This window comes from Coffea arabica, chromosome 4e, assembly GCF_036785885.1.
Source record: "Coffea arabica cultivar ET-39 chromosome 4e, Coffea Arabica ET-39 HiFi, whole genome shotgun sequence".
NCBI lineage: Eukaryota > Viridiplantae > Streptophyta > Magnoliopsida > Gentianales > Rubiaceae > Coffea > Coffea arabica.
The window spans coordinates 10,568,624-10,592,856 of NC_092317.1; the positions used below are offsets into that span (position 1 = coordinate 10,568,624).

Here is a 24,233-nt window from a genome sequence, read left to right on the forward strand (position 1 = left end):
GATGTGTTAATGCAACAGTTAATACATTGATTTTCTATTACAAAGGTTTTGAGTTCGAATCTTGATAGCTGCATTTTGCAACACTTAAAAAAAAAAAGGAAAGTTGAAAACTGGAAACCACCGGTTCGGCGGTTTTCACGGTTCGACCGATTTTTTACAAAGTCAACTATGACATAGAACCGGACCGGTGCCATGACCGGTTTGCAGTTCAATTGCTCGAACCGTCCGGTTCGGTCCGATTTTCAAAACATTGGTTTATAATTGGAGTAGCGGTTTTTGGTGTTTTGTGTATTACACATAACTTTTGGACCATTTTCCCTAGTTAGACCAATCATACTTGAAGTTCTAGCACATGCTAATTTCAAGCCAATTTTTAATGGGCTGGTTTAGTATCATTACATTGATACTAATCAAATTTGCATCTTTGATACACTTGTGGACAAGCATCGGACATTGGATGATTTTTTTGAGCATCATGGCATAAGTTGTCTAACATAATAATGATTTACGGTTTGCAATTAATTTTTCCAAGTTTTCTGTGAAATCTTTGTGGGACTTTTCTGGTTCAGATTGGATTTCATGTAATGGAGATTTTATTGAGGACAAGGGTCCGGTAGAAAATGGTTTGAACTTGCCCAGGTAGTAGTATTCATATTTGATGATCAACCATTCCCGAACTACTTTTACGTATAAATTAAATTAATGTGATTGGTTTAATTGCTTACTAATTACTAGTATACAATGATACTTGCATGCTTTATCACTAGTACAACTGGCTCCCGCAAACATCTAGTTGTTCGACAATAATTATATAGTATATCAACTATACCCCTATGTTATGAAATTTGAGATTATTGTATGAGCAAAGTAGCAAGTATTATTGTGATTTCATGAAAGACTCATGTGATATGGAGCCCATGTTAAATTTGTACTAGGACAATTTGAGATTTTAGAATTCTCAATTATATTTGGTAAAATTTCAAACTAGTACAAATTAAACTAATATGGTTATATTCTTGGCCAGCCTGAGGTTAAATAACCTATACAAACATGATGGTGATGATTAATTAGCGGTCACCAAAGTGACCTAATTATGATAAAGTTTATTAAATGGTTATTTATATTCATATGAACTCATGGTTATAGAATTATAATTTGCCCAAAGGTATTATATTTCTATATTTATGAAGTAGTTGTTATATTACCCAAAGGTGTATTACTTCTCTGATGCAAGTGAATAATTGTCGCTTGTAAAATTGCCCAATTTATAAGTGAATAATTGTTTCTCACTTATGGAGTGAATCACTGGCGTGTCGTTACTCAACCCAAAGGTAGGATATGATGATCCAATAGATTGATCACTTATTGTTCAATTATTTAGTAAATCTGTTAAACAAGTTGGTTTGCTAAACATTAAATTAGGAAATCTTTCAATGCCCAAAGGCGAGGACTATTTCTTTAGTTTATTGTTTTAGCTCATGTATTTAGATTTACTATTTTAATTAAAATTATAGTACGACAAAATAGCATCCTTACACCTAATACAAGTAGTCTTATTTTTAAATTGTATTATATTCCAATAATTTGTAACTATTCCCTTATGCTAGCCATATTAATCTGCTCTCTTGATTTTGGGTGCAAAATTAAATTAGCACACGTGAGTGTGAATCTCACTTTAATGTGTATGTGCTAATATAATGGTTGGATACAAGTAGTTAGAGCAATTAATATGCTCATTAAAATTGTATTCACATAAAGATGTATGGTTATTACCCTTAAAGTAATTAAAGTCAAAATTTTCATAAAGGTGATTGTGGAATTATAGTATAATTTTGACTAAACACCCTTTATCTTGACTATGAAATTGTGTGAATTAATTACTGAATTTAATGTGCAAGCTGCTGTTTTATTTATGGTAAATCTCGAGCTTGAATTTTTGATAATTTCTTGAGCATTTAGTTTTAAATTCTCCTTTGAAACTTTGAACTATTCAAAAATCTTTTATAATATACATTAAAGAATATGGCTATTGCTCACACTTAACCATGTGTATGTGAAAGAATAAGAGTAGTTTAAATTTGAAAGACGAAACACTTAAAGTTAATATTGTATCTCATAAATATAGAAATGCAAATAGAGACAATAATGTTTTCATAAAGGATGAAAATATATATTAAAATAAATATATGTCGTCCTTATCTAGTCAGGAAAACATTGAAAGATTTGTCTTTATGATTGGTAATTATTTTGAGAGAATTTAATGAAATGCCTCATTTTTATGACTATGAATGACTCTAGATTAATTGTCTTACGCCACACAATTCATATTGTCAATGTATGTTTAGTTTCAAAAGAGAAAAGAAATATATTTGATTAAGGCAACGCATCTATTATACAAAACGATGCCTTTATGAATATACAAGTGAAGTGTTTTTACCCATAATAGAAAGTTTCTTTCAAAATATATTTTGTCGCAATCTAGAATTCGCTTATTTTAAACTATTGAATATAATTTTAATATTGATTATTCAAACAGAGTTTTAAAATAATAAATTTATATTTCTAATTTTTCAAATAAACAAAACTCCATTTGTCTTATGTAACAATGTTGGCATTAAGTGTGTTATTCATGAAAACTTATTAAGTTTGCCATAGGAGATTGGAATATGTCTCCATAAATGTATTTAGACAAAATAAAAGACTCAATGATTTTAAATTTTATCATGGCATATGTTTAGACTACATTACAGAAAGTAGACTAGTTAGATTGTTATGGATGGCGAAAAGAATTTACTCTATTAGTAGTCATAATACGTGATTTGTGAATTATTTTCTGCCAAGTTGAAGTGGTTAAAGATATTTATTTATCTTATTTCTGATAATCATTCAAAGTTAATGTCTTTGTTCTTGTATTCAAAAGTATTTGTATAAGAGATAAAGATATAAACGTATAAAAAACAGAAAATAAAGTTATAATGGGATAATTTGAATGTCCTATGTGTATAATTCTTGGTAGATGGCATTGATAAAGAATATACAATTTTTAATTGACAAAATTTGAGTTATGTACTTCTATCAAGAAATGAACATTTCTGAACATAATAAATAGTAGTTTGAATTTTTCTTTACTCTTGTACAGTGAAATTTTGAAAATATCATTGTATATGTTTTCAGTATGTCTATCTATTATTGTTGAGAATTTCATTTATGTCATGGATTCGATAGATATTTCAGCTTACGTGGGTATACATTATCAACACTTAAGGAAGCTAAAATAAAAAACATATAGATGTTTTAACCTATGTGGGAATATGTAATCAATTCCTAAAGAAACTAAATGCACTAAAAAAATAATTATTTTCATAGATTATACTGCCATATGTTGCAAAAGTGCTTTATATTAGAAATACTTGATTTTGAGAAAATAGAATAAGTGATTTGACTCAAATAATGGAGTTGAAAGGTAAGGTGAATCGTGCACATTACCAGTATGTTATAAAGATTAATTGCTTTTTAAGAGAAATTTAAAATTTCAGCAATTGTCTCAACATGACTCTAGTTGAGAAATCATATAAAGAATATTCTATTATAAATCCACTAATCAAATTATTAAGGAAATAGTGGGAGTCAGGAAATTCTCAATTCAAGTAAACTTGCTAATATATATGTTTATCAATTCAAGAGTTTATGTGTGTTTTTAGACTTAATTGTTATATAGTTATTTTCACAACTACATTTAAGTTTGGTGCTACAATAGAAGATGCTGTTTAACACTGCCAATAATGCAAAGTCTATCAGGATTATTAAGATATAATGGTAATGTTAAATGATATAATGATATACTTGTTGGTGACTTATTCAAGTTAAAAGAGTACAAATATAGTAAATCTCTTATAATGTTAATAAGAGTTTTTACTGATATTGGTTGTAACACTTGTAGTTCATTATGTTTGGAGCTACGTTAAAGTAGATGTGATTTATATATCTCAATAATAAATGTCTACCTTATGTTCGTGTAAAAGAGAGTATGGCCTATTTATTACAAGTGATATTAAATCTTTATATAAACCAAATTAATATCCCATTAATGATTTATTTTTTCTAATATATTCTTCATATTGTTTTAAGAAGAATGATATTAGTAAATCATTATACATTAAGAGTAGTGGGAATAACTTGTATTTGGTTTGTATATAGATAATAATTTCTTTCATATTTTGGATAATAAGCAATTCTTATCTAAAACTATTAAGTGAAGGATATATGTAATACCTTTTCATGTATTTGGTATTAATAGAGATAGAAAATGAATGTTTTGAACTATCTGATCTAAACTTCACTAAAGAGTTTTTTTTTTTAGAATCTAAAATTGTAATATTGTATATTATATTTTGAAATAATTGCAAGTTATATCGATGTTGGAATACTGTAATTAGGTACTTGTTGTTCGGCCTATATTTTGTCGATTTTGTACTATTGGCCTTTCAATTTTGGCACGTTTATTAAAGTATATAAGGAAAAGTGGGAGTTGAATTGAGTAAATTGACATAAAGTTAGAATATTAATGATGTTGAGTTCGTTAGATTTGAATTATGATCATTAATGTTACAACTTAAGAATGCCAGCTAAGTTGTTGTTACGATCACATGACTGATAAAGAACTCATTAATTTATTGTATAGTTGCTATTATATTTCTAACTATTTGTGGATAATTAAGTCCATTATGTTTTGTTGAGACTTTCTACTATTGTATCTTTATAGAACAGTAAGTGCTTTAATAGATTTAAGTACATTAAAGTGAATTATATATTACATTGTTCTATAAAATATGTCAAATTTAAGGTGTCCATTTGAGCATACCCATTAATGAAATATTGGTGCCAAAAGATTTTGTGAACATATAAGTTCAATGGGGTTTTGCCATTTTTGATATTTAGACATATAAGTATAAAATATTAAATCCTGTTGTTTGTGCACGTTATCATGGTAATTATGCACAGGATTATTATTTGGACCATTAAATGGATATCAAAGTTGTTGTCCATTTTTTTCTCATTAGGTTTATCTACATTAAGTTATTAGAATTGTGACACATGGAAGGAAATATATTCAAATTGATATATAACCACCATGATTCATTCTAATGTCGGTGTAGGATAAACATAATTAAATGTTATGGCCACTCTACTTTATTTATTTGATTCTATACGGTTATTATTTATGTGATCATTTGTCCAAGTGGGAGAATGTTAAAATATTTATGTGACCTACATGATCACATATAATATTATTAAGATAACTCCCATTAATTAGAAGGATAAGTAACTGTATGCATAAATATGAATAACTAATTACAGAATTCTAATGAGAATAGATGACTGGATGAAATAGGGAGTCTTATATTCGTTGTATGTGGATGTATTATATGATATTTATTGTAATATTTTATTTGATAGTTACAGTAATTATTAAACTGTACATTATCATTATAGTTAACAAATAAAGTACGATAAGAATATTAGAGTCTATCATTATCTCATGATGGGAGAGATTATGACTCTATAAATGCTCTAGGGCTCCTGCTCCCTCTCACCACTCTAACATACGTTATTTTTACCCATCACTAAAATAACATAACAGATAGTTAGGTGAGAGAAGGTTAGATAGCATAAAGATATAGTTTACAACCTTGGTGATAAAGAGTTGTGGAATTCTTCTCCAAAATGTCTTCAATGTCAAAAGGTATGTCAATCTAAAATTTATTTCTTAATTTTAATTGACAAATCATACTAAAGATCATGCTCTTTATGTCTAACAAATCATTCCTACATGTTGATTGTTAAAACATAAATGTTCTGAACAACAAAGTAGTTCACGCAAAATGCAACCAAATAACTATTACCAAAATAGGTTATATGGCAAGTTTAATACTTTCTAATGTCTAGTCCTTAAAACACTCGTTCAAATGAAGTAAAATCAAGTTCAATTGAAGTAAGATCAAGATAGAAATTATCCTCTAGCACCTATTGCATAATATCAGATTCTACACCATTGTTTCGATTTGTGACATGGGAACAGCCCAAATCAGCCAAATTTGCCCCACTGCTATTGATGTTGGTGCTACTGCTACTGTTACTATCAGAAACCCCTATTCCAATTGAGTTTTCTTGATTAAATCTTGATCTTACCATGCTCAAACTTTCCAATTCAACATTATTGTCTAGAACTTTAGTTTCCAAAATCAATGAAACTTCTTCCATCACATTCCCCTCGTCGATCACCAGAATACTATTGCTGCCCCCTTTACAAACCATTTTTCCAGTTGGACTTTCCTAATCAAATACTAATTTCTCTTTAGAAGAATTTGACATTCATCGTTTCTTTCATAATGTGCTTTTGTTTTTTGAGCTTCAGCTTCTAGAAACAATGATCTTTCAGTTATCAACTCTCCTTCATTCACCACTACAGTATCCCTCCCACTGCTACAAACCATTTCTCCAATTGAACTTTTTTGATCAAATCTTGATTTTCCTTATTCAAGATTCCATATTCATCATTTTCTCCACAATAGGCTTCGGTTTTTGCAATTAAAACTCCATCATTGGTCAACACACTACTATTACTTCTTCTCCTACAAACCCTTTTTGCATTTGGGATTTCTTGATTAATCCTTTTGCTCTTTCCCAGCTTCCTCAATCCACCACTTTCTTGAACTTTTTGATCAGCACCCAAATATTTCTTGAATAATCCCACTTTATACGACAAATTACATAGTCATTATCCTTAACTTCTTGCAACAAAACCCCAGATATGTGGTACGCATGCATCATCCAATTGCTCATAACTTCCATTCCTTTCCTTCTCAAATTCAATATCTTCTTGAACCCCATAACTTGCCCCTGACTATTCCATACTTTATACTTCCCCGTAGCACTATCCCAGGTCGAAGGACCCACACTCCTCATAGTTTTGTTGCTACCAATTTTCACTAATTTAGTAACAACATAAAGGACTTTTTCCTCATAAATCTTCCCAACAGCAGCATCAACTTTACTTGTTACTTGCCATGGATCATCATTATTGAACAGCATCCATGGTGCAGCATTCTCGGCATATAGATTTTTTTCAAGAATCACATCATTCCAGGGCCGGAATGACATCCCTTTAGCCTTCATCTTTAGGTAGTATAGCAATTCTGTATCAGACGGACTGAACCGAAACCCAGGTGGCATTCTGAATTTCTTCATCGTTCTTACTAAATCTCAATATTCTTCTGATGATTAATCTCACTCTCTTGCTTTCTTCGCTATTTTTCTTGTTGGACAAGTTTTATGTCACTCTGTTTCTAATTCTGAATTTAAGGGCATCCGTATTTCTGTGTTCGTTACATATATGAGAAGGTGTCCGAAGCCTAGACCCTCAAATTAGCCCCTCCCCTCACCCCGCGCACGCATCCACACTCGTACACCTCCAATAGTAATATTACCTTAGCTTAGACCCTCGTACCGTCAGAAATATTATCTTAGCCTAGATTCAAGGCAAAAGTACTCAATCTTAATCATGTTCCATGAAACTTCCATTTTAATCATGTACTTATTTGTAGGTTAATTAGATCCATTAAATCCTTTGCTTTATGTATATTAAAAAATATATGAGATAAATAGTTTAAGGGTTTTTCTAATGGGTATATTAAATCTATTGGGCATTTGTTACAAATCTAAATTCCACCTAACTTATATGTAATATGTACATGTCTAATAATTATTACCTTTTCTTATGTTTATACATTTTTTCTGTTTTCAAAAATCAGCTCTCGTAACCAGCTCCCAACCTACCCTTTGCCAATTTGGAAAATAGGCAAGAGGTCACCCAATTCAGTGTTTTTTTTTTTTTTTTGCTTGAAATATATTTCAATGAGTGTTTTTTTTTGTTTGAAATATATTTTAATAAGTGTCCAATTTCTTAGTGTTTTGTTATAAGAGTACTTTACATCCTTAACTTGGGTTGATAAGAGAGAGTTCTATAAGTCAATTGCTCGGTACATGGAAAGGAAGAGAAGCACTCTTCTTTCTTTTGACTGACATGTTAGTTCTCTCTCTCTCTCTCTCTCTCTCACTCTCGAATCGAACATAGACAATTTCAAATTTCATGCAATAACTCCTTATTTCACTAAATAATCAGTTAGAAAAGAAGTTTTTGATGAAATTGAAGCAAAAAAAAAATTACAAGACCAAGTACAAAATAAGCAAATAGGGAAATTCTTTCGCCCCTTTGTAAATTGTTGATGTTTCAGAATGTTGAATCCTTGTGAAAGAGATTATTAAGCTTTTTATTGTTACCTTTTCGATGAGTGGTTAAAGAAAAGAAAAGAAAAGATCTTACTTTCCATGTCACTATTTGTTGGGAAAATTTGTTTGACTAATGTAAAAATCATCTTTGGTCATTATGTATGTAGTGTTAGTAGAATTCCCATGTACAAAATTTTGATCACATCCTAGTTCATAAAAACCAATTCATGAAAATTGAATAGACACTTTATTTGTCTAAAAGTAAATTTAAAAAATTAAATTTACATTTTATTTTTACATCTAATGAACGTGTGTATTGATAAATATGAAGGTACAATTAGTTAATGCCTCAAAATTAGGAATAATTTTGAATAAAAATAAAGAATTTTATGTGGGGTTAAAAATAGCAAAACATAAATAGTAGAAATTTATAAGGATTTGGTGTTAGAAAATTCCAAATTTATATTGTCAAATGCCATGTGATTCGTGATAATAACCTTAGAAACACATTAGTTTAATCTATCAATAACCTCTATCTTGTTCATTACACATCACAAAATGTTTCACTAATCTAAAATGAAGAGCCCGTTTAAAATTTGAATATTATTAACGTATTAATTATTTGGCTCAAAAAAAAGTTTAGATAGGAATTTAAATGTTAGTCATATAAAAAATTAAAGAAAATGATATGAACATTTTAAACCAAAATTGAAGGGCTGCACTCAACGCTTAGAAAATGTTCAAGGCCTTGAGTAGGAACGGCAATTGAGACGGGTGCCTCTGCAGGTTGTTGATGAGGCAGGGCGAGAGATCATTTTCTCTCATCGTTAAAACTATTACCTTCCTAAAAAATTAAATATAAGTTATAATTATGTATATATAATATATTTAATATTATTAGTTATATATAATATTATTAGTTATAAGTATCAAATTATGTATATGTAATATAACTAATATTATTAGTTATAGTAATAATTATTTATTTATCCTAATACAAAATAATGATTAGTTATACTAATACATTTATACTAAATTATTAATTACACTTTTGTTCTTTTACACTAAATATTTCACAATTGACAATTCACGACTAACCCTAATTTCACTCCTCTTCAGCTCTTCATATTTTCCCTAATTCACAATTCACGACTAATTACACTTTTACTTTTGACTACTTGAGTTGTATTTGTTTCGTTATGTTGAATTGTATTCAAACAGTATCCGTTTATTTATTTTTATGGCTTAACTATTGTGAAATTATAATGGATTATGTGTTAGCAATAACTCGGTGATATGTTGATGTTTAAAATACTTGATTGTTGATTGAAATTTGGCTGAAATTTCGTTACATGACAAATTTCTATTAGCCCCCACAAGAAAAGTAGGATTGGGTGGCGGCAAGACTGGAGAAGCGGGTGCGGGGTATGGGGCGGGGCGGGGCGAGGGCTAGAGGAATGTTTGGCAAAAAGCATCTGCCACGTTGTCATTCATAGCCTTGAGGTTTCATCAAACCAAAGGCAGCGTCCACGATTGGGCTTCGATGGAAGCAATCAAGTGAAGTTAATCCTCTTTTGTGGGCTAAGCTTGAAATTTGACAACGGGGTTTTGGCATTCTCTACGGGAGTACATCAAATTTAGTTGTCCAAGTCTGGTTCAAGCACTTGTCCATACCAAGCGGGCAGAGGTAGACAATCCTGTCATGTCCATTATACCAAACAATTGTAACAAAATGCAATAATAGGACAAAAAACCAACCGAAAAAAAAAAAAAACCCAAAGCGCAACGAAAAAATGTGTAATTGGACCTTAGACCTTACAAGGATATTTCCAACAAGAAGCTGAGTGAGTGATGCATAAATAGGTTCAAGGTCCCGTTCGGATTGGTATTTTCCAGATTTTCTGTAAGAAAAAAAATAATATTATAACGATTTGATGTATGTAAGGTAAAAAAATGATTATAAATGTGGTCACAAAAAAAATTTTAAATTTTCTATAAAAGGGTTTTATATTTCTTTGAAGTCATATCAAATTGAATATATGCAAAGTGTTTTGAGGTTCATAAATATATACATGTGTGTGTATATAGTTATTTGTTTAGTGACTATAACATGAATTTTGAGGCGTGAGCCTTTTTGTCGAAATGATAAATTTAACCACTATGCATACCACAGATCAAAGGGGTTAGTAACTTATAGTATAGTGTTTATTATAACAAAATTGACTTGGAACTTCCGTGTATCAAAATGGCCTATTTCTCCTCGAAAGAAAGCCAAAAAGTAAATAATTTTAGGTCAACATTCCAAGTAATCCCCACCATGTCTCTAGAAAGTCCATATTAATTAGTACCAGCCGGGTCACAATTTGATTACTTGAAAGAGTTGAGTTGGTCATATTTGATTTTAAGTTTACACTTAAAGGGAAAAAAAAAAAAGAAAAACCGAAAATATCTCTCAATATGGAGGTAATATTCTGCAGTCACCTAAATATCACTACGAAATATGTTAACATTATTAGGAGGTCTATTTTATCACAAAGAAGATTCATGCTGCAGGTCCTTTTATTTTAAAATAAAATCACTCTTACTATGTGGCTGTTATTTTGTTTTGATAAATAATTAAAGATTAATATTCCGTACACTGTCAACGTAATATTTCCTAATACTAACGGATCTGAATGCTCGTATTTACGTGAAAATACCTAAGTTCAAAATTTATTAGAAGTTACACGTCATGCATCCAAATTACTTACGTGAAAAATTATTTACGCCAATAGTATAAACAAAATCAATTGTATAACTAAATACTTTTTTTTCAACAAAGTATAACTAAATACTTGACTGTCGAAATATTACTACTACATTTATATTAGCCTTGTTATAGAACCCTTATTTGAGTTGCATGATCAGAATAAATAAGACAAGGAAAAGGATAAACAGGACGCGCTAGCCTTTTGAGGATATAATATGAGGCATATTTACAAAGTCAAAAGGACTTCTTTCAAGCAGTATCTTGGATTTTAATCTTTAAGGTTTTTCTTTTCTTATTTTACTTTCTTTATTCTCCTGACTCAGAGTTTAGGGTTCAAGTTACAATGACTACTTGGTGTTGGAGAAAAACTATAGGATAGTTCTAATTTGCTCCTACTTTTTAATTGTTGTTTAAGTTGGTCAAGCAACCTTAAAAAAGTTGTTTTAGAAATTGAAAATATATTTCTGTTTATACTAAAAGCCAAAAACTACTTTCAAACTACATTATTTTATTCTTGCAACCATTAGATATTTTATAGGGAATATCCCGCATGATTATGACTATTTTCCTCTTCTATTGGGAAAGAATGTATTGTACCATGCAAGTACGTTATGACTTTTAGGTCATCTCGAGGTCAAGTTTGTACAAGTCCATACACTCGGCATCTTTAGTTGATTTAGTTGACTTTGATTACTTACGCATTCAGCTACTAGAAATGGTCGTTCACTTTTATAATTATTCGTGGGGTGTGAAAAGGTTGAACAAAACATACTTCTTATAAATGTTTAATGTTGTTTGACTATTTTAAAGAGTTTTAATTTGTGTTTAAATTTGACTTGTCGAACTGAAATGAGCTTTAATAATGCTGAGTTCAAATCAAACTTAAGTAAGTAAAATTTAGTATCATGCTAACGACTCAAGGTCTAACTCAGTTCCACCAATTTATAAACTCAAAATATTACTTATATTTTGGTTTGATTAGTTGCTAAATCAAATTCAAACGAGTTCGCATTCACAATCAAACTTGATTCAAGCATCAGGTGTCTTAATTCATCTTTCAACCTTAATTACTGTAGCTACTAGTTTACTAGAAGTTTTGCGACTAGTTTAGCAACACTTTTTACATTTCCTATATAAAGTGAAATTTTCAAACATGATCGAAAAATTGGTCCTTCATCCTCTAGCGTTTAACAATTCATGTTGCTACTTCGTCAATCACTCTCAACGACCTAAAAAGAAAAGTTCAAATCAAGATTATCACAACAAAATTTTTAAACAAATATGACTAAGAAAATCCCAAATTTGTGATGAAAATTCAACTATGACCGCCATTACATTTGATGCTTGATTCCTAATCCCCACTAGCCCCAAGTGCTATCAAAGCCACAAAACACCCCAATGACCCAAAATGCTCCCACTACAGCCAACACCACTATTTCTCACCATCCTCATCTTCACTCACCAGGCAATCTGTCCTTCCATTTATGCCCTTGACTTTCTCTACAATTCCTTTTCACCCACAGCCGTCCCCCTCCTCAACCTCACCGACGACGCCCGCCTCGTACCACCGGTCATCCGCCTCACCAATGACTCCAACCAGTTCTCCCTCGGCCGCGCCTTTTATCCTACTCGCATCCCTTTCAACTTTACCAAAACGCCCAACTCCACCATTTCCACCTCATTCTCCACCCAGTTCATCTTCTCCATCCTCCCGGAAATCTCCACCAGCCCGGGATTCGGGCTGGCCTTCGTTCTTTCCGGTTCAACTTCTCCGCCCAACGCGCTTGCCGGGCAGTATTTTGGGCTTTTCTCTACTGCCCTCAACGCCCCACCTGGTCCTCTGATCGTTGTAGAATTTGATACTGGGAGGAACACGGAGTTCAACGATCGAGATGATAATCACGTGGGGATTGATCTGAATAGTATCGAGTCGAGAGTGTCTCAACCTGCTGGATATTTTGATAGGAATGGAGGTTTTGTTCCTTTTCGTATGCGAAATGGGGAGAATATCAGGGCCTGGATTGAGTTTGATGGACCAAAGAATGAGATAAATGTGACTCTAGCCCCGGTTGGGGTGCCACGACCGGTCAGGCCTTTGATTAATTTCAGGGATCCTGTGATTGCAGACTACCTGTCTGATGAAATGTTTGTTGGGTTTTCGGCATCCAAGACTACTTGGGTTGAGGCGCAGAGGGTTTTAGCTTGGAGTTTTAGTGATACTGGAGTAGCGAGGGATGTTAACACGACGAATTTGCCTGTTTTTCTGTTGGAGAATGCATCGTCTAGGTTGTCTGGCGGAGCTATTGCAGGGATTGTGATTGCTTGTGTGGTGGTTTTGGGAGTTGGGTTGGGTGGATTTTATAGGTTTTGTTGGAAAAGGAGCAGGGAAGATGATGATGAGATTGAGGATTGGGAGCTTGAGTATTGGCCTCATAGATTTTCATACCTGGAATTACACCAGGCAACTGATGGATTTGCCAAGGATGAGTTTCTTGGATCAGGCGGGTTTGGGAAAGTGTATAAGGGAAACCTGGAGAATAACGTGGAAGTCGCGGTGAAATCTGTGAACCATGACTCTAAACAAGGGTTGAAAGAGTTCATGGCTGAGATTTCGAGTATGGGAAGGCTTCAGCACAAGAATTTAGTGTCAATGAGAGGGTGGTGTAGGAAGGGGAATGTGTTGATGCTAGTGTATGATTATATGCCTAATGGGAGTTTGAATAAGTGGATATTTGATAACCCGAAGACGCTAATGGGATGGGAAGGGAGGAGGAGGGTTTTGGCTGATGTTGCTGAGGGGTTAAATTATTTGCATCATGGTTGGGAACAGGTGGTAATTCACAGAGACATTAAGGCAAGCAATGTTTTGTTGGATAGTGAAATGAGAGGTAGATTGGGCGATTTTGGGTTAGCAAAGTTGTATGCACATGGTGAAGCGCCTAATACAACTCGTGTGGTCGGTACCTTTGGGTACTTGGCACCTGAGGTAGTTACGATGGCTTCACCAACTGCAGCTAGTGACGTTTATAGCTTTGGGGTGGTAGTGCTGGAGGTGGCATGTGGGCGGAAGCCAATAGATACATCTGTGGAGACAGAGGATGAAGAAGTTTTACTTGATTGGGTGAGGAAAAAGTATGCAGAAGGAAAATTAGTTGAGGCTGCTGATAAGAGAATTACGGGGCAGTTTGAGGTGGAAGAAATGGAGGCAGTGTTGAAAATTGGACTAACTTGTTGTCACCCTGATCCGCTTCGTAGGCCTAACATGAAAGAGGTGGTAGCAGTATTGCTTGGTGAGAATGTCGCTACCACACCAAAGGCTTTGTTATCTGAGTTAACACCCAAAAAAATTGATATTGATGATGGTTATGGTGATGAAGGAAAATTAAAAGGCATTGCCATAACAAGTTAATGTGTGAAAATCAGTCCCTTCTTTTGTATTTTCTGCTTTTCAATTTTACTTGGGCTTTTATCATTTTTAACTATGTTGTACCATATCTTGTTTTTTACCGTATATTTGGAATGAGATTGAAGGTTTAATGTGTACTGAGGTTATGACCTGTGAGTGTATGACTACATTGAGAAGAATTAAAACGACGTTGCCATCTTTTTTGCTGTCTTCTTTAGTTTCCTGAAATTTTTTTGTATTTCAGTAATATCGCAAATAGACAATGAAATGGCGGCAAGATATGATCGATGCTCTTGTTATTGGTTAAATTTTTCAAATGTTATTATCCTTTGATGACTCCGCTTCATTCTCAGTGTCATTGCACCCAAAGATTTGCAAAGGTATCCGCCAATTGTTCCTAAGCGAGTAGCAGTTTCACCCGCCATTTCCCATATCTTGCTTTGCTAATCCATTTGCACCAGTATTTGGTATAGGGCAATATGATTTGTATGCTAGGATATTCTTCTCTTGAGAAAGTGGATTATCAGGAAATCGCATCTTACAGAGCCAAATACAAGCACTGAAGTTCTAACCCCCACTATGCAATCAGTCTACGGTGCCAATTATAAGTAGATATGGATATACGTGAATGAAATAGCTCATTACTCGACTTTTTCTGCAGCACATGTTATGGTGACTACATAGCTGCCTATTTTCTGAGTTCAAATGGACCAAGGTGTAACTCATGGCTGGGAGGATTGAATGATTCTTGAGAGACTACAGAGTGAAGTTTAGTGAATGGAAACTGACGGATAGCTTTCTTTTTTGACTATCCACCCTGAAAGCACGTGAACTTAGCTTGCAGGTAAATGCCACAGACTCTTTCATCGATTCAGGACCGCATACGAAGACTCCAACACTAGAACCTTCAGTTTCATTTGAGAATTTGCAGAATACTTCTGTAAAATATGAAAGGTGTTAGCCCCCAAAGAGGGTTTGGTGCAAAATGAGAATTTTACATAAAAAGAGATGAAGCATTAGAGAAAATGGTACCTCTGAAATCTGGCCTTCCTCCAAAATGGATTTCATGTTCCACCAGTGTATTATCTATTCCTACTCCAGTAGGTTTTGTTGTTTCAATTGGTGTACCTGAGAAAGATAGGAGCTCTTTCCTAGCTCTTTTCCATCTCAAAACTATTGCTAGTAAGCTACTGCATATGATTGCAATAACAAAAGAGCACAGAAGGAAGAGATCCGTCGTAGAAGAGGGAACTGTCATAACTCGTCCTGAAGGCATTTCACCATAAAAATGAGTGGACCAGTTGAAGCAAATTAGAAGCACCAGAAAAATAATAGAACAAAGCCCCACAATGGCAGCCATCCACAGTAAATTTTCAACCCCGTATGCTGCATATTTAGAGGTAGAGGTGTCAAAATCTATTGTTTTAACTTGAGAGACCTCATTGAGTACTTCTCCTACTGTTTGGTTTCCAAATTCCCGGGTCACAAATACTTTCAGCTTTAAATAATTTTGTTCAACATTGAGTAGCTGAGCCAGAACTGGATTCAACAGTGAGACGTCTTGAGTTTTCTTTACAGCATATATCAGTAGTACTCTCTTGGGGTGTATAAGTCTACCATTGCTTCGTGCAGAGGCAATTTCTTGCAAGATACTTAGAAATGGTGTTATCCCAATTCCTCCAGCCACTAAAAGCAGACTGTCATATCTGCAATAGATTTTAGACAAAAGAAGAGCATACAAGTTGTCAACGTTGTCGGCATGATAAATACCTGGAAAAAGTGCTGGCATGCTGCTAATAGAAGAAATTCTAGCTGTTTGAAAAGCAAGTTTAGCTTGCCATACAATGTCATGATTTATATACCTTAGGAAGTCCGCGGATGCAGATCCATAAGGTCCTTCTACAGCAATTGGAAGACATCTTCTTTGATCAGCTTCCCTATCTGGCTTGGCTGAGACTAGATTATAAAGAGCATTTGTCCACCATCCCTCACTTTTGATTATAACTGACATGGTGTGATGGTCAACACTAGAACTTGAAGTTATGCTGAAGGAGTGCCACTGCAACTCAGAAATACGTGGTATCTTCACAAATATGATGCTTGCAGGGGTATAAGTCAATTCTGAGATGTAAGTAACGACGATCAACAAATATCATTCAAGTAATGGTGATAAATATCTGGAAAAGATGATAGTTGAATGTTTACTTGGATCTTTTGGCAGAGTTAACTCTATGGCTCTGCATGGGAATACTCGAGCTGAAAGGATGCAAGTTTTAGGTCTTGATTGTATGACTCGCAAAAATTTGTCGAGGACAAAAAGAAAAATGCCAGGGAAAACCATATAAAAATGGCGGTCTCCAGCATGAAACAAGAAGAATGTAAAGAAGATCACGTAAAGGTGGTGTGTGTAGTAGAAGATCTCAAAATGTTTTCTTCTAATATGTGGAAGTGATGTGATCCAAATGGCTAATCCTGCAGCAAGAGCAATCTCCCCAGCAAGGTATATTCGACCTGTTGGTTGCCAATTCCACATCTGTTTCCTCAGCAGGGAAATGTAGGGTGAGGACTGAGAAGTTTTGTTTACATGGTAGGACATTATTCTTAAAAGATACAAGAGATCAAGTGTACCTCATCCTGAATGTGGTGTTTGATCCCCCATGTGAAAAAGGTGCCAGCACCATGTAGTGTGGCAAAAGTTATCATTGTAGTCCCCAGCCAGATATGGTATCTTACTGAAACTTCAAACTGAACGCCAAGTATCCTAAATATTGCCATCCCTCTTAAAATTGGAAGAAGAAGAAGAGCCAGGCAGGCTTCTGCCAACAAACCAAAGCGGGTTGCCACCTTAAGCACTTTGTATTGCCACCTGAAACAGAGAAAAATCATTCATTTGATATTCTTCATTTCTAATTCATGGCAAAAAGAAAGAAATGTTTAACTTTTTACCGTAGTTTTATCCCATATGACCATGATACTTACATACTCAGTTTCAGTGACTTGGTTGGCATCATCTTCTTGAAATCATTGGAAATGTGAGCATAGAAGGTCCAGAACAGAAAGGTGACAAATAGGAATACGAGAAGGATCTCAGTTCCAGTTAAAATGCCAAGATAGCGATTAACAACAATGGGATTTGAAAGAGCACTGATCAACTTCCTCTCTGGTCTGTCATCCAAAGTTATGAGATATTAGCTGTAATCATTCAGAGGCAAGGAGTCAGTATTGCAGAAACAATTTCTTACCTCATTTGGTTGGTTCTTAGCTTCAGTTCCAAGTAAATGAATCCAACCATAGCCAAGGCGAGAAACGGAAATGTATAGACAGCAAAACTTAGGCCTGTAGAAGAGATAAAAAGTAGTTTATTTTCTATGATACAAGTGTTCTGTTAAGTTAGAAAATTCATTTAGTTGGCTACAATCTATGAATACCAAGAGAAGGGATATCATAGCTGAAAATATGCTTTTTATTAAATCAAGGCTTGTTCTTACCATTATAGTTAAAAACCGTTTTCATTGCTTTTTCTTCGGCTTCTCGCCATTTTTTTTCCCACGTTCTTGTCGGCTTAAGAAGCCAAAGGGAAAGCCAAACAGAAAACAGAATAGTGAGCAGCACTTTGAGGATAAGGAGAGAAGCTTTTGCCATTGTTGCTAATCCTGATCGAGAAAATGGTACCCAGAAATATTTATAAAGCGGAATCTGAAAGCAGAAAGAAACAGCCACTCGATGTAAAAATATTTTGCAGACCCACCATTTTGAAGTGGCCTAAATCGCTGTATTACTTCTGCATGAAGTGAAATAAAGAGATTTTGTGCAGTGTGCACCACAAAAGTACCCCGATTTGCTCTTTTCACTTTTCATTTGATTTAACTTCTTTCAATACAAGTGGTTGGACCATGGTCATCCGGGGACTAATGACAATGGATAATGACAATATAATACACTTCTATTTCCAGAAGCATATCTTTACTAAATATGAAGCTTTCAGTTTCCCGTTCTGATTGCGCATAAATATTAGCTTTTGGGTGTTAATCAGCATCTTGGAGTGGCCCTGCACTTGGCTAATGGATATATGGTCCAGTCCCCCAATAATTTCACCTTTTGCTGCCTTAGGGTCATAAATCATACTTAAGACATCAAGTAGCTCTTCCATGGAGCAATACAAAAACGAACAACTCACTGGATTATATTCTCATTTAATCAATGTCGACTTCTTCTATCATTTCAATCTTTTCTATCATCTTGATAGATTTTGAAGGTGCATTATCCAGCAAGTGCGCTCATCGATCAAGAGATAACTGGAGCCAAGCTTCAATACTAGTCAAGGCAGTTTTTCCAAATTCAACCAAATGATCCGATTTGGCACTGCAGAATTTCTCGACATTTTTTCAGTGAATGTTGGAGGATGCATATAAAAATTTAGAGGAAAACAAGTGCAGTTTATTGTTAAGAGGGTGTCACCATCGGTGGTCCATTCTCATGTCTCATTCAAACCTGCCAAAGTTTCTGAGTGGAACTGCTTCATTCAAAACCATCATCAAGTAGATAACTACACCTATTTGCATGAAAATTATGCAGTCACACATCAACCACCACGTGTCTAAACATTCTGGAATAAAACATCTGTTTCAATCAAAGCTCAACATTACAAGACTCCTCTTGTTCTTCCCATTAATCTTATTCCTTTTAATTTTCCCCTATGTATACACCCTTCTTTTTCGGTGTTAGCAGCACTGAATTTTGCACGACTCAGATTAGCTGTATGAACATTCTGGTGAGTTTAACATCCATTATATGGCTGCCATTCCCTCAACAAATAGGTATAATTCATACTTGGGCAACCAATGATCACTTTTAGTTTCTTGGACTGATCATGATGGAGGCAGGGTACTAATCCCAGATCGTATAGACATCATTAGCAAAGCCAGATGAACTCCTGCATGTAAATAGGCTATCTAAGTCTTTTAAGGAGATATCCAGTGCCCATAAGGGTGAAAGGAACAAATTTGACACCATTACAGAGTGGCATAAAGGTGCCCTTGAGGATGAGATGAAGAATATCCAAGATATTCATGGAGAATCTCATTGGAGTATATCCCAGAAAGCATGTCAGATGGCAAACTCAGTATTCCCTCCTTTAGCCAAAAAACCAATTAATTATAAGAACTTTGGAATCCAGTAGCAAGTTCACTTCAGAATCTGTCCACTGTACATACCAACATAAAGGACCAGTCAAGCAAAAAGTGTAAAAGCTTTCTCTGGCGACTTTGTGCAGTTGCTGAGTTCTCACAAAGCTATTGATTATTTGATTTGGAGATGGGCAAAAGCATGAGTGATGGACGAAGGGAATCCATAGATCATGTATTTGGACATGGTTGGCAATAAAATATAGGATATTAAAGAGAAAAGTGGTAGAGTAAAATATCTTGATAATAGTGGCTTGGGACAACACCTACTCCAAGTAGATCCTTCCATTGCCTCTTGGAGGAGATAATTGTGAATGTCTGGAACTAAAATGTTTAAAATATCTTGAATCAGACAGACAGAAAGTTTTATGCTTTGCAATGCTCTTTGGCAAGGATGTGGAGAAACTTTTCAGAATCTCTGTTTCATCATACTTTATTCTTCTCTTTTTCCCAAGCCATTAACAATTCTTGGCAAGTTATGACGATCGATACTATCTCAAAATAATTAAAAGGCAATCTAGTGATCGTGGCATGTTTTGGAACTATATATTAGTTCAATTAATGGAAAATGTGATCAGATGCAAAGTAAGGAAGTCACAGTCAAGAAAAGGGAATTGAAAATGAAGAAGATTTACTTTGCAAACGATTGACTATTATCAATTTCATAACTCCTGACACACTCCTATGTATTAAGGCCTAATTCTGAGACGTTACAAGAAAATAATAAATCAACTACTAAATATTACATGATTTCAATCAAAGACTTTAGGAACTATGGACAGGTATCAGCTTCATTTATCCAAGTTCATTTTAGGTTTTGTCAGATTGTCAACAGTTTTGGGTCTGAAGCACTAGTGGAATCAGAGATTGGGAGTTACCTTTAGATATTTCTAAAACTTGGGGCAGCCAGCTCGAATTTTAATAAGAATGTAACTGAAAACTCTTTAACAGTTTAAGGGGATAAAAAGGGATGTGTCAAATCTTGTTTTTTGTTTTTTTGGGGGGGGAGGAGGGTGATCCGCAGTGGTCTGAAGTAAATACAAGCTCAATTACGTGATCCCTTCCTGCAATTTAATGAGCTTTGGTCTAATGCTTGTGTTTAGCTTTCAGGTGCTGCTGTCTAATGTAAAGTCTACTGAGAGCCTTATTGTCATGAGACTATCAGATATGAGTGGACATGCACTATGAGGTTCACATCCGATAAAAGTCCATCAAAAAGAGAGAAGATGAAAGGCAGGAAGAAATTGAAGGAAAAAAGAAAGAAAATTTCTTCTGAAAGACCAAAGGCAAAAGGTGTCATGAATACGACATAAATGCTGGCAAAATAGAATTTATCTTTCAACTTTCTTGACCAGCTTTGAAAGCAACGACTCTTTTAATTATACATTGCCAATTGTATGATCCACCTTTAATAATTCTATCTCTTCCCACTTTTGATGATCCCTCATTTTTTCACCATTCATTTTCTTTAGTAGCTATTAGAAGATAGATATGAAAACGGAGATGGAAGAAGACAATCAAGTGGATCGAGAAGAACAACAGTATCATCATTGGCAAGTGAAATCCCCAGAAATTGTGGAGATTCCAGACGAAAGCAAGAGCATCCTGAGCAGCAGAAATGGACAAACAAATGATGTTTATGTTGCTGTTGGCAAAGATGACTTGCATGTGGTTCAATGGGTGCTTGATAATGCTGTTTCCCCAGGAACTAGAGTCTTTCTTGTGCATGTCTTCCCTCCTATTACCTATATCAATACACCAGGTACTTTGAAAAGATTTTGCAAACTTTGCTATCTGTTGTATTTCAGCATTAACCTTGTATTAGAAGTTGTGGGCTAGTTATGTACATCAAACATATCATGATTAACAGCATAAATTATTTATATGCAGAACTCACATGATCATTACTTTCTGCCACTGTTTCTCTATATTCTGAACTTTCTTCTTGTGAGTTTATAAAAGAAAAAGACAAACTGGAAGCTTGAACAAGGATCTCTTTCTTCTTGAGCAGGAGAATGACAGTTTCAGAAATTTACTCCTTTGTGGTCTCTACCATGTCTATGAACTCTTGATGGAGCAACTAAGCTAAAAAAGTCCTGGCAGTTGATGTTATAACAAGAATAGGCATTTTTCTGAGACAAAAGTATGGTGTTACTTAATAATTGATCCAAGGCAAAAACTGATGACATAGGGCTCCACATCTTGTCTTTAAGCTAATTAGAAACTGTAAGTGGAAGCTATTATTTCCAGTGCCGAATTAACATTTCCATTTCATACTTCTCCCTTATCCTTGCGAAGTGTTTTTGTAGCATTAAGTATTTGAAATACATGTCAAGTGCTGACAATTTTTATTAATTGGGGTTTCTCTTGATAGTTGGAAGGCTTTCAAGAAGCCAATTGAGCCAAGATCAGTTGAGAGTCTATCTGAATGAAGACCAAAACAGGAGGAAGTATCTTCTGGAGAAGTACATTCGCATGTGTAATGATGCCAAAGTGAGTAACAATCCATGTGCAGAAACTTGGTCATCATTGTACAAAGATTAGCTGCATCAGTAAATTGACTACTTCAAATGTCGGCTTATAGGTTCCGGTGGACACAATGCTCTTGGAGAGCAATGCAACTGCCAAAGCAATCCTAGGCCTAATTCCTGTTGTCAACATTACCAATCTAGTCATGGGGACTAAAAGGTCTCCTTTTACAAGGTAAAGCTTCCATCTGGATAACCTTTTATGCATACTACTTTTGCTTCATTTCTAGTCGCCTAGTTGATAAACAATAGAAGCAGATCACAGGAAATGTTTTGAAGATCAAACTGATATCGCCTCCCTTCTGGCCTTGAACACAAGGAAACTTGCATTAATCTTTTTCCGGTGCTATACTCAACATGAGTAGCTGCACATCATAAAATCCTCTCCCTGCACATCATTTTTCCTACAACTTTATCCACATTAATCTTTCAATAAGTCAAGCAATTACTACCCAGTCAAAACTTGGGTTTCAAACACTTTTAGGTTCATAATTTTCAGCTCATATCCTTTAACATGTACACTGCAAATAGGATCCCAAAAAAACTGGAAACTCATGCGTCTTTTGCTTCATTTTAGGCAGCTGATGAAAGGGCAAGGAAAAGGAGGATATGTTCAAAAGAATGCACCAGAATACTGTGAGGTAACCATTGTTTACAATGGCAGAAGAATCATTAATGGTCAGCTGCATCCAACAGACAGCATTCCTTCCAATCTGGTGTCAAGTGATCAAAGGCCAGAAACAACTCATAACTCTGAAAGGAACTTCTTCGACGTCTGTATTTGCTTTTCAGGAAAGTTCGACTGAAAGTTGATCTCTATGGAGTTGTTTTCTTGCAGGGTATCAAGAAAATTAAGCCTTGATTATAGCAATGCTACGCTTTTAGACCGAGACTCTATAGAGGATGTGGAATTGCGATTTGTAGATAGAAATTATCTTGTTCCCTCAAATGATAAATTGATATGGTGAAAATGTTGAAGGTGTTCTCTTTTCTTTTTTTTCTTTTTTTTTTTTATCAATTGTCACCCCTACTCCTACTCCTACTCTATCTACGGGAGAGGCTCAACTGAGCCTATGAGAATCGATGGGGACAGAACCACCACCGGACCAGACGGGTGCACTATGCACCCGTCTGGATTTGAAGCAGAGCCACAAGAGTGGCATTTTGGTGGGAGGCAAGGTCCACCCCACCAAAGTCTTAAGGGCTTGGTGGTGGCCACCAATCCAAAAGCTGGTGGTTTGAATATGTTCTCTTTTCACTGGTCATAAATCTTATTGAATGGTCTATAGAAATCTGTGCCATTTATTTTGCTCTAAAACCAGGATGTTATAAACCAGTAAGAAGTTCCATGGATATCCAACAATTGGTGGTGAAGCATTAAAATTCTACTTTGCTAAGAGTCACAAGACAACTAAATTAGCTCAAATTGGGTTTACAGGAGTATACCTCTATGGTAAATATGGCGTTTGTAATATACTTTTCATGCTTCTTCAAATAAAGGTATAAATAGACCAAATCAAGCCAATCATTCTAATGTTCAAATTTATTTAATTATTTTAATGAATTTGAAATTTTGTTCAAATTCAACTTATTTATATGTCAAATTGAGTTTGAATAAACTTTTTTTTTATTGAATTTGACAGTTAGCAAACATAAATACTATTCAAACTTATTTTCACTATTGACAAATTAAAATCGAACGAACTCTTATCAAACTAAACTTGATTCGAGTATCGAGTAAGTTAATTCATCATTCAACCATCTCTTTAATTAAAGGAAAATTTCTATCCTTCCTTGTAAAGGAAAATTTTACTATGACCTTCTGAAAATTTCCCTTATTTTGTTGACTCTTTCAAATTTTCCCTTATTTTGCTTCCTCCATCCAAACTCACAGACATATTATTATTGTTGTCTGATAATTTCTGACCTGCGTTGTCCAATAACTTTTGACCTATGACAAAGTCTAATTAATGAACTTTTCAGCCACGCGCTTTGTTTATGACTAAAGATTAGGAGACCAGATGAAAATAGCGTATGATGCATTCTTCTATAGGTAATCTGGCATTTTTCAAATAATT

At 34.4% G+C, this 24,233-nt stretch overlaps 4 protein-coding genes across 6 annotated transcripts; 2 read left to right on the forward strand and 2 right to left on the reverse strand.

The window, feature by feature from the left end:
• Positions 1-6,693: 6,693 nt before the first annotated feature.
• On the reverse strand, positions 6,694-7,248 carry LOC113740738 (NAC domain-containing protein JA2L-like). Its single transcript, XM_027268267.1, has one exon. The coding sequence runs from the start codon at positions 7,246-7,248 to the stop codon at positions 6,694-6,696; it is 555 nt and encodes a 184-aa protein (XP_027124068.1).
• A 5,139-nt stretch (positions 7,249-12,387) lies between these two features.
• On the forward strand, positions 12,388-14,581 carry LOC113742836 (L-type lectin-domain containing receptor kinase S.1). Its single transcript, XM_027270836.2, has one exon. The coding sequence runs from the start codon at positions 12,447-12,449 to the stop codon at positions 14,445-14,447; it is 2,001 nt and encodes a 666-aa protein (XP_027126637.1). The 5' UTR covers positions 12,388-12,446; the 3' UTR covers positions 14,448-14,581.
• Positions 14,582-15,065: 484 nt separating this feature from the next.
• On the reverse strand, positions 15,066-18,139 carry LOC113742835 (ferric reduction oxidase 8, mitochondrial). 2 transcript variants are annotated; one of them, XM_027270835.2, is made up of 8 exons: positions 17,933-18,139; positions 17,687-17,780; positions 17,424-17,609; positions 17,073-17,310; positions 16,650-16,977; positions 16,307-16,565; positions 15,477-16,150; positions 15,066-15,379 (listed from the first exon to the last, which is right to left on the reverse strand). In XM_027270835.2, exons 1-8 carry the CDS (start codon positions 18,084-18,086, stop codon positions 15,201-15,203), a joined length of 2,112 nt encoding a protein of 703 aa, XP_027126636.1. In that variant the 5' UTR covers positions 18,087-18,139; the 3' UTR covers positions 15,066-15,200. The 2 variants fall into 2 exon arrangements, with proteins under 2 accessions (XP_027126636.1, XP_027126635.1); XM_027270834.2 differs by having other exon boundaries at positions 15,066-15,382; positions 17,933-18,137.
• A 2,762-nt stretch (positions 18,140-20,901) lies between these two features.
• On the forward strand, positions 20,902-23,151 carry LOC113741904 (U-box domain-containing protein 52-like). Of its 2 annotated transcripts, none has more exons than XM_027269563.2 (4): positions 20,902-21,389; positions 22,002-22,120; positions 22,212-22,330; positions 22,737-22,914. In XM_027269563.2, the coding sequence occupies exons 1-4, from the start codon at positions 21,119-21,121 to the stop codon at positions 22,738-22,740; spliced, it is 513 nt and encodes a 170-aa protein (XP_027125364.2). In that variant the 5' UTR covers positions 20,902-21,118; the 3' UTR covers positions 22,741-22,914. The 2 variants fall into 2 exon arrangements, with proteins under 2 accessions (XP_027125364.2, XP_027125363.2); XM_027269562.2 differs by having other exon boundaries at positions 20,922-21,389; positions 22,733-23,151.
• The last annotated feature ends 1,082 nt before the right edge of the window (positions 23,152-24,233 follow it).